This window comes from Acomys minous (genome assembly GCF_964271855.1).
Source record: "Acomys minous genome assembly, chromosome: 9".
NCBI classification, from domain to species: Eukaryota; Metazoa; Chordata; class Mammalia; order Rodentia; family Muridae; genus Acomys; species Acomys minous.
This window is the reverse complement of record NC_140490.1, coordinates 93372697-93386209: the sequence shown is the minus strand read 5'-3', so window position 1 is coordinate 93386209 and position 13513 is coordinate 93372697. Positions and strand designations below refer to the sequence as shown.

The following is a 13513-nucleotide window of genomic DNA, read 5'->3' as shown; positions in this document are numbered from 1 at the left end:
ACTCACATATGCTCAAAAGGAGAACTAAGGCCCAGAAAGGAGGACTTGGGGGGCCTTTTGTAGAATTCTGCTGCCTGCCATGGGGACCAAGAAGAGCCAGGGCTTCTGAAGTCGAGCTAGGGAAGCAGAGAGGCGCTGCTCTCTCTAGCAGAGAGGAAGACACCAGGAGACCCGTCTGGAACAAGTAGTGCCCTAGGCCCTTGCTGACGTGTCACACAAAAGCAAAAGTCCGTGAAAAGGCAAACACCAGGATGAACATGGTAAGCACCTTCCCTCACAGCCGGGGGGATAAAGAACGGAGCAGGGGTGGGAGGGGGCGCGGCATTCTCTCAAAAGAAGGCTGCCATTACAGAGGTGGACAGAGAAAACCACCTAGCTCTGTGCTCTTTCTTTTCTTCCAGGGACAGGGAGGGGCTATCTCCCCAGCTAGCACTGGGGACTGCAAATCCAAAGAGATGCGACCCCCTCAAATCTCCTTTCTTAAACATTACTGTCATATTTTCTCCCTCAGTTTCATATTTAGCTGTAACAATCACACATATCACCGGTAATGGAGGGGACAGTTCAAGTGATACAAACAATCTCGGCAGAGAAAATCAAATCAGAGAGAAAAAACTATTCATCAAACCAAAGTAGACAGGGCAATTAGAGAGAAGATACATGCCACGGTGAATTGGATTCTCAAAAGAAACTCCAGCTAATGAAGCAGTTATATTTTCACCTGCACTAGCTCTGGGTAAAAGCAAGAGAAAAGAAAACCCGAGCTAATAAACATCAGCTTGAAAGAAAAAGACGTTTTACAACATAACAGTCTCTGGAACTGCACCCCTCAGCCGCTGCCACCTTGTCTCTGCTGGAATTTCCAACAGTGGCTGTCCCGGGTCATGATGCACATCCAGCTTGTCCTGCCTTCTCAGCCTAGGACACACCAAACTGAGGCACGGAACAGGCAGAAAGAAATCCCAATCCTGCTTACGAGCAAATCAACTTGCTTGCTCTGGGCCACAGCAGGAGTGTCAGATTCTGGGGACAAGACAGATCCACTTCACCTGGATTTGTGTTTGTGTGTGTGTGTGTGTGTGTGTGTGTGTGTGTGTGTGTGTGTGTGTGCTGAAGGTTTAAGAGTCCAGGTTGCACTTGCTTCATGAATTTTCACTAATGTGGTTATACCAAAAAAAAAAAAAAGTGAACTTATTTACTAAGTCAATTATGTACATTGTACTCGTGTTTTTTTTTTTAATTTAGTGGTGCTAATTCAATGTAAAAAGAATTTCAAAGAAGAAACAAATAACTATCCATCTGCAAATTCTGATCCACATAAATCCTTTCCTCTCCCAGGGCTGGTCTGGAGACCTGTCCTCAGGTAGGAGAAGGTGGCTTAGCATATCAACAGCCTTGAAAGGCAGACTTCTAGCTTACGGCAAGCAGATTTCCACCTGAAGACAGGGAGCAGGCGGTTCCGGATAAGAAAGGGCCTAGCCAAGTTTCTGGTGGATTTTCAAAAGGAAAAGGGTGCATGAGAGAAACAGGACAGGGAGCGGCGCTGCATGGGTTTCCTGGAATTTGTTTTCTGGGGTTTGGCTTAGCAAGGATAGCAAGCAAGTGACTGGGAGGCCACTGTGAAAGAGGGGTCTGACTTCCCAGTCTCTTATAGACTGGAGCATAGCCACACCCTGTTAAACTTGATAGTTCTACGTGGTAAGGAATAATATAACCTGGGGGGATATATTTCACGAACCCTTTTCGTTCTCTTTAGGTACTCATGAAATCTAGACGTTTCTATGACTTCCTGAAGGGGGCCTCAGAAGGCCACTGAGCTGAAAGCCAGGTGGGGTGGCATGCAGCCAGCCTGGCAAAAGGAAAGGTGACTCCAGCAAAAGACAGCCTAGGTGCATGAGAGGTAAGGCAGAGACGCAGAGAGACCCCTTGACCACTGAGAAGCCAAGCCAGCCAGCCAACAATGGGTCTAAGGCTCAGCCAGAAGCCTCTTGGCATAAGTCCTGGCATGCATCTGTCTACTGCAGACCACAGGTATAGTCAGCGAGTAACTGCTTTATGCTGTTCTCAGGCCACACACACTAGCCATTCATTAGGAGTTTAAACAAAAAATCCAACTGAAACTGCCTCCACTCTCCAGAGGTGTATGTTTGCTCTCTTGAGATAGTCTCCAAGGAGAATCTTGCTTTAGTAGCCAGAGAAAATAGAGGCAACCAGACAGGCAAAGGGATCATCACATCCCACTTACAGCACTTGCTGCCAATATCTTCTTACTCTTAAGCCACAAGAGACTAGAAGGAAAACAGCTTACAAGGCCAGCGGCAGCATCCACTGACTCCCACTGTGGCCCGACTCCTGCCATGTCTGTCTCTGACCTGTTTTGCCAATGTAACGTCAATCACAGGGACTTTTTGGTTTTTTTTTCTGTTCTTTCACTGAAGCATCATCGTCCTTTTCACCTTGACCTTTCCATTTTCTTTTGCCTGTCTCCCAGAGCCCCTTCTACTGGGATGAATTAGCTGCTCTGTCACCGCATCCCGGCCTCTCACATAATGGGACACACGGGTAAGTTTACTTCCTGTTGCTCAGATAAACCATTAGTCTTTACATTTTAATTTTTATTTTATTGTACACTACATGTATAGATGTATGTCTGCGTTTGGGTTTAACTAAGGGCCCTGTCCTCAGAAGCCAGAGGAGGGTATCAGATCCCCTGGAGGTGAAGTTACATAGGTATGGTTTCCCATGTAATATGGTGCTGGGAATGGAACTTGGGTCCTCTGCAAAGGCAACATTCTCTTATCTGCTCTCCAGCTGCCAAACCCACTGCTTTTAAGTCAACAGATTTCAGTTGAAATTACAAGTCCCAAAACACACACACACACACACACACACACACACACACACACACACACACACACACATACATCTATATGTCCCCACTATGCTTTCATACTTTTAAACTGTTGAAACACAACTTTTCCTTTCTTTGACAAGCACCTAGTAGCAAATATCTTGCCTTCTGTGTGACTTGTAATATGTTGTAAAGATACTAGAAAAAAAGTGATGTGACACCACAGGGAGAACAAACAAATAATAAAGACTAAGTGAACCATTTCATGATTGGCGAAGAACAGATAAAAGTATATTTTACTACTGGCATTTGACAACACGGTAACTTTCTTCTGAGTACCTAAAATCCTGAACACTGGTTTTTAACTAACGTTTTGCTAAATGGACATGCTGTCAGACCCCCTTATAAACATGTGTGTTTACACCCGTAGATCAGTGCTGTTCTCAGCCTTGGTTAAGAAACTTCCTCTGGTGGTAGGTGGTAGGAAATTCAGACCCATAAGAGGTCACAGTGATGAGACTAGCCCTAAGCAGGAAGTCTACATCACCTGCTCCAAGGCTCAGGGAATAGCTCAGGAGAAGAGGAAGGAAGTGTGAGAGGCAGAGGACAGGGTAGGATGCAGCAACACATCGTCCTCTGGATAAAACAGCAGTTGCGCTACAGTACACTCACACCTGTGGTAGTTACCTCCACAAGACTGGGTCAGTCAACAGTCCATCACAGATGGGAGTTGTGAGGAATGCCCATGTAGCCCCACCTCCTCACCCTAGGGAACAGTCAACAGCTGCCGTGGGTTGGGGGGAGAGTCATATGTCTTAGTGATCTAGCCACTGCCAAGTTGTCCTTACTCAAATAAATACTACCATCCAAGCTCACGCACGCAACCCTAATTAAGCATAGTGGCTTACGGGGAAGAAAGGGGGTGGGGTGAGGAGAAAGGGTTTGGCAGGAGCAGAGGAGACATGAGAGAAGATAATGAAGTAATTATGATTAAAGGACTTTATGTATAAAATCCTTAAAGAATTAAAAAAAATAATGGATTGTCTTTGGATGATCCCAAACACATAACTACACACCCTCTGACAAATTCTTAACTTCCTTTCTGTCCGACAAACAGAATCTTGGTTTGGAACTTAAAAGATATTTTCAGTTGTCTTTGGTTTCATTGTTATCTTGGGGCCCTAGTGTCCCTCAGCAAGCTGTGTCCAGCAGCTGCTGTAATAACTAGGTCTTGACTTCAAGGCTTTATTTCATATGGCTGTGAACTAATTAGAAGGAAGGCCTTTGCCTGACTCTCTGATGATCTCTAACCGGTGGGAGAGCTCACACCACCCTCTCCACTCTGATTTTATTTCTCTAGTGGTTCCTTTCTCTGCAGAAATCCACCCTACACCACTGAGCACTCAATGGCTTTTGGTTTTGTTTTTCCTTCCATTTTGAAAGAGGACTTTTTTTTTTTAACCTTACTTAAAGGGAAAAATTTCCTCTCTCACCAGTCAGTTTTCTCCAGCAGGAGGTAGATGGTTTGAAATGACAACAGAATTGGAAGTAATTAGTTACCCAGTGCGCTGACTTGCCTGGCAGGTGCTCTAGATGGTGCTAATTCATGAAATGCTTTATATAGAAAGAGCTTTCTGCATTCAGCTTTCTAAAAGAAAAGAGACTCTGTCATGAGTTGTTCTTCTTATCGTTCCTCCCAAGACTCTCCAACACACCTCTCTAATGCCTTCTTACTGAAAACTCTAACTTTGGAACTACCATGGTAGGCTAAAACACTGTTTCTTGATCTTTTACCTTTCTCCCCTTGCTTTTAATAAGCATGCAATTGTTACATGGTTTCTTCCACTCTGCCTCAGCCCAACAACAAGCCACTGCCTCGACTATCTACTCGACATCGCTCCTTTGAAATCCACGTTTAGTTTTAAATGCCCAAACTGAGCTTCCTCCATCTCAGCTATTGTCAACTCTATCCTCAGTGGTTTTAAAAGGTCCAATGTCCATGAATCATATCTTTTGTCATTTTCATTTTATCATATACTGCATCCAACCACCAAAACCATGTTATCTCAACCTTCACAACAGATCCAAACGTCTACCATTTAAACCCCACCACTACCTCTACTGAAGAAAATCAAACTCTGATAACTGAGCGTAGGGGTGGGGATGGCAAACACATGGGCGGCCACTAAGGGTACCTCAAAGACTGAAATACCTAAGGAGATGGGCTCTCTGGTGAGGAAAGTGCTCCATAAGAGAATGAGGGCCATATGACGCATGGGGGTCAAGAGCATGGAGCTCCCTTGGGAACAGATTTGGAAGAAGCCCCCATCTGAAGTGGACTCTCGAGATCAGGGGCAGAATTACTGTCCCTCAAGGAAGAGTTCATAACTTAGCGAACAAATGAAGATTATGTCAAATATTTTGAACAAAAATCAAAGTGTATGTAGATATGGTCTTTCACACCCTCCTGGAAATCATAGTTACCTAATTATAGACAATATTTAGAGGGGTACAGGCTAACCCCAAGGGTTACTCCCAAGGTCTCAAGACTGAGACATTCCCACTGCAGAATCCCCCTTTAATTCCAGTTCTCTTCTCTAGTCTTATTTCTTCTTCTTCTTCTTCTTCTTCTTCTTCTTCTTCTTCTTCTTCTTCTTTCTTCTTTCTTCCTCCTCCTCCTCCTTCCTCCTCCTCCTTCTCCTCTTCTTCTTCTTCCACTACCTATGCTTCATCTCCTCTTCCTCCTTCATCACCATCTCCTCCTCTTTCTTGCATATACGTGTGTCTGTGTGCATGTGTGTGCATGTGTGTGTGCATGTAATATGCATAATGTGACCACATGTAGACCAGAGGTGATGTCATGTGTCTTCAACTATCACTTTCCATCTTACCTCTTCACTCCTTCACCAGTTGGTGAGGTTGGTTGGTCAAGCTCCTGGCTGGTCAAGTTCCAGGGATCGGCCTATCCCTGCTTCCCACCTTGGTACTGGAATTACCAACATTCAAGACCATGTCTGGCTTTTAGGTGTGTGCTGCGGCGCTGTACTTGGATCCCCACACTCAGGAGGCAGGAGCTTTACCGAATGAGTCATTGCCATGGGCCTCACTATTTCTTTTTTAATATTTTCTTTCACTTGACTCCAGAAACCAGTGACCACCTGGTCAAGGATGGTGGCTCCTTCTTAGTCCCCTTTGTCGATGCTGCCTTTTGTTCCATTCTCCACATTGGTCAGGTTTGGTCCTTCTTACCTACACACACTCAACATCATCTATATCAGTGGTTCTCAACCTGGGGTTTATGACCCCTTGTGGGTTGAATGGCTCTTTCACAGGAATTGCATATCAGATGTTTGCATTATGATTCATAACAGTAACAAGATTACAGATATGAAGTGGCAGCAAAAATAATTTTATGGTTGGGGCTCACCACAACATGAGGAACTGTATTAAAAGGTTACAGCACTAAAAAGGTTGAGAACCACTGATCTATATAATTATGGCCATATTTATATCTTTCCCTTGGGACCTTCAGCTGCCTACTCAGAACATCCTTTTAAATATCTAATAGACAACTAGTGTTAAAAGTAACTACTGATATTCAAGTTCTTGATCAAATCTACTCCTTCCCCCAGATATGTGTGTGTGTGTGTGTGTGTGTGTGTGTGTGTGTGTGTGTGTGTATGTGTGTACGTATACACACATATATATCAGAAGAGGGAAAATCCACTCTTACAGATGTTCCAGACATCTTAGAGGTATCCTTAATCCTTTTTCTCCATGAAATCTTGCGATACTTACCAATATGTATTTACCAATATGTACAAAATGCCTCCTTTACCTCCCCTGCTTTATCTTTGATCTCAGTTCCTGTCTCCTTTCACCCTATTCAAGGCTGAACTGACCTCGTACTGGACTTCATGGTCCATTCTCAGTACAATGGCCAGAGGACTACTCATGGGACAGAAATTAGACCACGTGAGTTCACATTCCGAGTAAAAAATGGTCTTTAAAAGAAACGGACAACCGGGATCTAAGCCCACCTTCTTACCTGCAGACGTCCACATCTCAAGAAACACATCTGCCCTTGGCTCATTGTCTTAAGCTAGGAGAGGCAGGTCCTTCTTGAGCCCCTCCCCCACCTTTGCACTGTGGCACCTTCCCCAGTCTGCTCCTTCCGTTGCTGCATGTGTCCCTGATACTCATTGGCATTGGGGCTTCGCTGATGCCAGCTTCTCCCCACTCCCACCTCAAGCCCACTTCCTGCGCTAATCCTTCTAGTGAAATGTGATTTTTTGTCCACAAGATTCCCTCATTTTGCCACCAGAGCTTTTCCTGCTTTCAGTCTCGTTTGATGATTTCTAAGTTGAAGCTTTAATCACAGTTCAGGATGCTTTTAAACGGCTGTCTCTCAAAATAAATCTGTTGGTTCACCTAGAGTTTTGCAATCAGCTTTTAAAGGTATATTAGCGCTTGTTCTATTAAATGCTACTCATGTCAAGATTAATGTTTTGCACAATCATTTATAAAATGAACTGTTCATGTAGCGTTAATTAAATTATATTTCAAAGTCAAAAAATGCTACAGAATTCTCTTCTGTATTAAAAATTTGTAGGTTTCATGTAATAATATTTAAAAGAAAGAAAATATTGATAAAAATATTGGTTTCCATAGTTTACAAAATATATTCATCCAAATAAATCCATATATTAACACAGATACCCAGGAATGAAATCTTTTCTTTTCCAAAGAACAAATTGGAAAACAGAAAAGCCATCTGATGGAAAATTGTGAGCAAAGCCAGGTTGGAACTGACTTAAAGGCATCCTCCTTCAACGCACATTACGTAGGGGGAGGGCGGGGATGTCTTCAGAGGAAGGATCATAAGTCCAAAGTGTTACAAATTAACTGTATCTGAAAGACAATAAACTACTGCTTTCTCAAGAAGACAAAAAAAATCTAAATTTTTAAAAAAGTTTTATTCTTTAATTTAAAACAAATCAGCATTGTCCCTACGCATTATTACAAAGTCCTTGTTTACTACAGAGGTTGAGTTGTGGAGGTGGGCATTGCATTACAAAGTCACAGCAACACTGGAGCCCATCCCAACAGTGGAAGGTTAGGTTGTGGCTCAGCTGAAGGTCAGACGGGAAGGCAGCCTGATGCTGACAATTGGTCTGCATACATTTTGGATGATGTAGTACATGTGAGTTCTTATCCTCACTGGTTGGACCAGGCCTTAACACTCTACACCTACAACTCAAGTTTTCAATGAAATAAAAACAGGCAAAACCTCTAGCTACCTCAGAAGATAGCTGAAAAACATCCCATCCTTTAACACATTTTGAGCTTGAAATAAAATAATGCTCGTAAAGGTTTTTCTTAAGGAAAGCAAAACAATACTTTCCACTCTTCTCGTTGGGGGCTTTAAAACCTAGGATTGAGCATTAAAGTAAGTGCTGACGGAATAATAATTATGCACCCAGAATCCTTTCCAGAGTCCTCATGCCATTTCTTTTTAGATAGTGTAGCCCATTTCCCCATTCTATAAAACTGCATCTGTTGTATAGAAAAGAGTATATGCTCACTGAATGAATATGAGGCTTGAGAAAATGACAGAAAGGGATGAGAAGATCACGATTCCTGCTGCTACCATTGACAGTTACTAGCATTTAGTGAGCAAGAGCCTACACCTGATAGGATATTATGCTAATCACTGCTTTAGGAGCATGGTCACACTATACGCTAAAGAAATCTAATTAGGTCCTTGTTCATTTAATGATGTAGAGAGGAAAAATCATAGCACCAAAAAGCCAAGCCTGTCTCATATCTACTTCAGTATACATTCTACAAAAAAAGAAAGAAGACAGCAACTAAACAAACAGGTTATGGGCATTACTTTATATAGAGATATGACTACTGAGGAAAGAAAGGAGAAGATTCCATAGAAGTAACCGGAGAAAGCCAGGGGTTTTTGTTACACACCTGTAATCCCAGCATTTAGGGAGCTAAGGTAGGACCATAAGGCTAACCTGGACCATACACAGCAAGCCCTTTACTCATTCACCAGACTGCATGCTAGCAATGCAGAAGAGTGGTTGGGAACATGGGCGTGAGCACCAGGTTTGAGCCCTAGCACTGTTTGGATGGGTGGCTGCTATTTGTCTTCTTTGTGTCTGAATTTCCGTCACTGTAGATACTAGTACTAAATCTGTGCACCCATCAAAAGGTCAGGATGAACCAATTCGAAGCAAAACAACTAAAACACTGTCTGGCCAAATACTAAGTATTTGCTTTTTTAAAATTATTAGAACAGTTTTATTTTTACTTCTTTCTTTCCTTTCCCATCATCATCATCATCATCATCATCATCATCATCATCATCATCATCATCTTTCTCTTCCTTTCTTCCTCCCTTTTTTTCTTTCCATGATTCTTATCATACTGTGACTACTTCTACTCAAGATAGCACAACCTGAAAATTATCTGAATCTAATGTGCACCCAAAAGCTAAATGATGCTCAGTCACATAAACAATAAAAGACGGAGAATGCAGGTGGAAGGAACCAGAGAGATGCCCAGCAAAGAAGGCCCGGGTGAACCTACTAAAGGTCACACTCAAGAGTGAGCTGGGAACCAGGTGGCGGTTGGCTTCACTGGCCATGATAAGGATCCGAATCCTCGGGCCCACTTTCAACACAGCAAGAGCACGCTTTGGTTTACATTTTATAAATACTGTTCTGGCTACCGTGAAAGGCTGGGTTACAACCTCTGTAGAGTGCTTACTGTGCAATAGATAGATGAAGGAAAACCGTTTGGGTCCCAGTCCTCATTGGGATGGCCCTCGGCCTTATCAGTTAGCTCATTCTCCTCCAAAGGACAGAGTCATGGTGAATCCGATCTGGTAGAAGCCGAAAGCATCTCCTAGTGGCAGTACTTCTCCTTTCCACCCCTCCTTTCCACCATCACTACCTTAGCAACAGCATCCAACTCAGTCTTACCAGAGATCTTTGATAAGGGTTTTCCAGTCTCAGAGCAGCTACAACAACAGGCCCATCGTGTTGATTATCTGATAAAACTGTGGTAGAGCAGTAGATGGCAGGAGAAGGAAAAAAGCATGTCTATGCCTTTGGCTATTTTACAGCCATAATAATATTACATTGTTATATTAATGTCAATACTGGAAAGACCACAAATATATTAAAAACAATATTATACATGTGCCATGGTAAAAAAAAAATGCTACTATTTTAAAATATACTACCTAAACTATTGCTCATCTAATGTGAACCAGAAATAAAATTTGCATGAAGATGTCTCTTAACCACCACAGCTCATAAAGGCTTTATTAAAGCTCAAAAGTCTTAGCTTCAATAAAGTGAATTATTTTACCTGTGGGTTCAGCTTCCTCGTTTTTTACTTCTGTGGTTTCCACAGAAGAGGAGGGTGGGCTCGCTGGAGGGCTAGAAGTAAAGCTGGTACACCCTGTAGATGTGCTGATTTCAAAGTATTCTTGGTTATGATTCATTCGCTGGAAATCCAGAGAAGACACAATAGATGTTCGTTGTTTTGGCTAAAATACACAAACATGACAGGAGTATTAACACAACCCTACTTGCCTTTAATCCTACCTCACTGAGCAACTTGAGGAGGGAAAGGCTTATTTCATTCACTCGCCCATGTAACAGTTTGTCACAGAAACCAGTAAGGACAAGAACTCACACAGGGTTGAAACCTGGAGGCAGGAGCTATACAGAGGCCATGGAGGGGGTGATGCTTACTGGCTTGCTCATCATGGCCTGCTCAGCCTGCTTGCTTATAGAACCCAGGACCACCGGCCCAGAGGTGACTCCATCCACCGTGGGCTGGACTGTCCCACATCAATTACTAATTCAAAAATGCCCTACAGGCTCGCTTACAGCCCAGTCTTATTGAGGCATTTTCTCAACAGAGGCTCCCTCCTATCTGAGGACTCTAGTTTATGTCAAGTTGACATAAAACCAGCAAACACAGTGCCGTACAAAGAGACACTAATCAATCAGCTGATGATCGTGAGAAGTTGTATAATTAAAAATCTTACAGAACAGTTGATATAACACTTCAGGCTATTTGATTTTTTTCACAGAAGATAACAAAAACCAAATACGCAGCATTCCTCTTAATAATCAAATTTGAAAGTTGCAACTATAAGTCGTCTTTCATTCAACTAACATTTATTAAACATCTGCCATTTGCTAAACCCAGAGGATACAGAATCTAATAACAAAAGGTCCTACCAACATTAAAGTATAATTAAAGCAGTTCCATTTTTTGATTCTTTATATAGTCCAAGGAATTGGTGGCATTAGATATTATCCCCAAGTACCATATGCTAGAATTAAATAATGAGAGTTAAGTAAAGTTATATGGAACATTTTCTAGGATCTAAGAGTCTAGTTGGTATTTGTAGTGAACTTTGATTTTCTTTTTTTAACGATTTTAATTAATCCCCAAATAGCAAGAAAAGTCAATTTGAACAAAAAAGTTAAAATCATGGAGCAATTTCAGATATAATCTATATGCTCTGTCGATCACAAATTACTCCCTATAGGAGCCTTCTGCACTTTTTTCTACAACAGTATTAATCATTTTCCCATTCTTCTTGCCTACTAAAGCTTAGAACATTGTACTCAAGAAAACTTCAATCATTTGGCCCTGAGATCTATGGACATTTTCCAAAAGCCAATCCATGCTTTACTTTTAATACTCTTATTTATATAAGTGAAATACATGGGAGAGCAAATGTTAACTTTCATGCAATAAAGTTTATCATACATCCACTTTCTTCATAGTACAACGACCTTTTGCTTACTAGTGTTTTCCTTGCTCGAAGATGTTTGGTAAATCAGTCACAACCTTCAGAGATCCCTTACCTGTAGAAATTCGAATAGTGTGTCTCTGCTACATCATCACACCTTATTTTTTTTAAAGTGGATATCAAAAACATGTAGAGGGCATGAGACGATCACAGTATGCTTTATTCCTTCAGCATCTTATAATGTTAAAAAGCTCGAGAGGCACACTGGTGCTATAGAGGAGCGTGCGTGTCATTTATTATCACGACACGCTCAGCAACAGAGTTCAGATTAGTGCCCACACAAGGTTCAGCTGCTTGGGAAGCATGAAAGATGAGGATTTAACGTCAGGCTTGGTTTCTCATGAAATGTCTGCCCTTGGGGCTACTGAATCTCTGTTTCACATTCAATGTCCTTTCCACCACACTCCATAACAGCCATTAAAGAGGCTCAAGCTATTACAGGGGCACCAATAGAAGCAAACACGTCCATCAGTCAAGATTTTGTTTTGTTTTGTATTTTGTTCTGTTTCCCTTTATACACAGGCAGGACTGTTTTCCCGCTAATGTTCCTTCCCGTGAGCCTTCTAAAGGTCAAGGCCACCGATGCACATGATCTCCATCTAAATGTTTCTTAAATATATGTTTCTAAACTTCGGCTGCCCACAGTTCTAATTGCATTAAAAACACGCATTGTTATGTAGTTATGAAGATAAATGGGCTAATTTCGCTGCATTAATTCATCCTACAAATATTGCTGACTGTACACTTAATTGCAGATACCAGGGAATGTGCTGCAATAGCAATAACGAAGTGACATTATAGCTCTTCAGTGGGAGGGGAAGAAATGATGCATGGTGGGAGAGACAGTGCAGCATACAGTGGAGATGCAGTAAGGGAGCACGAGTCTGGGAAGTCACTAGGTGGGGCTCTGCCTTAGGGAGGGTACCAGAAAAGCATCTCTGGAAGGTGACTCACAGCTGAGCGGAGTCTTGGGGAAGATGATTTAGAAGACACACACACTACCCTCACACACGCAGATGCATGCATACACACACAAGTGCACACACATACTCACATGCATGTATGCACAAGCGCACACATACACACATGCGTGCGCACACATGGACACACACAAAGATGAAGAGAAAGAGAGATCAAAACTCTACAGGGTTCAGTATGACTATGATGCAAAGTATATGAAAGTTGTGTTGGGTTCAAGAAATTAAATATTGGAAATTGCAGATACCAAAACATGGAGGACTCATTTGGCCACACAAAAGATTTTGGGACTCCTATTGCCACACAAAAGAATTCGTTCTTTATTCAAAATACTTTAAGGAACTATACCGACAAGGAAGAGTGATACTTAATCGTGATATTATTTTGGTGAACTTGTTTTTAGCACTTACAGGATGATTTGTAGAGTCAAAGGAGAGGAAAGGAGGCTGGATAACTGTAGCCACAACCTCGAAGGGTCCTGCAGTGAGAACAGCAGTGATGGGGTAGAGGACAGTGTGGTTTTGGAAGACTGTACTGTAGTTAACTCTTTAGAACTTGGCATCTGAATGGCTGTGACAGTTGATTGTGAGTAAGAAGGCTACAGTGACAGATTTCTCAGTTGGGTGAATGTCAGCACACAAGTTATTTTGTGGGAAACACAAATGTTTAAACATCTACACCAGAAGTACATGAAACATATTCTTGTATGCTAAAGCTGCCCATAGTAGACTACTCAATACATGTTCATACTAATACAAATCTATATGGTATATCTTGCTTTGGAAACATCACTCACTATCCATTTATTTGCTCATTGTTTGTGGCTGATG

General features: G+C 42.1%; 1 protein-coding gene across 16 annotated transcripts in view; it reads right to left on the bottom strand.

The window, feature by feature from the left end:
- The window catches only part of ANKS1B (ankyrin repeat and sterile alpha motif domain containing 1B), a 999563-nt gene that overhangs the window by 589908 nt on the left and 396142 nt on the right, over positions 1 to 13513 (bottom strand). For all 16 annotated transcript variants that reach the window (XM_084796582.1, XM_084796560.1, XM_084796578.1 and 13 more), the window contains one exon: positions 10241 to 10421. In XM_084796582.1, the coding sequence (XP_084652708.1) occupies positions 10241 to 10421 (181 nt within the window). The remainder of the gene's footprint in view (positions 1 to 10240; positions 10422 to 13513) is intronic.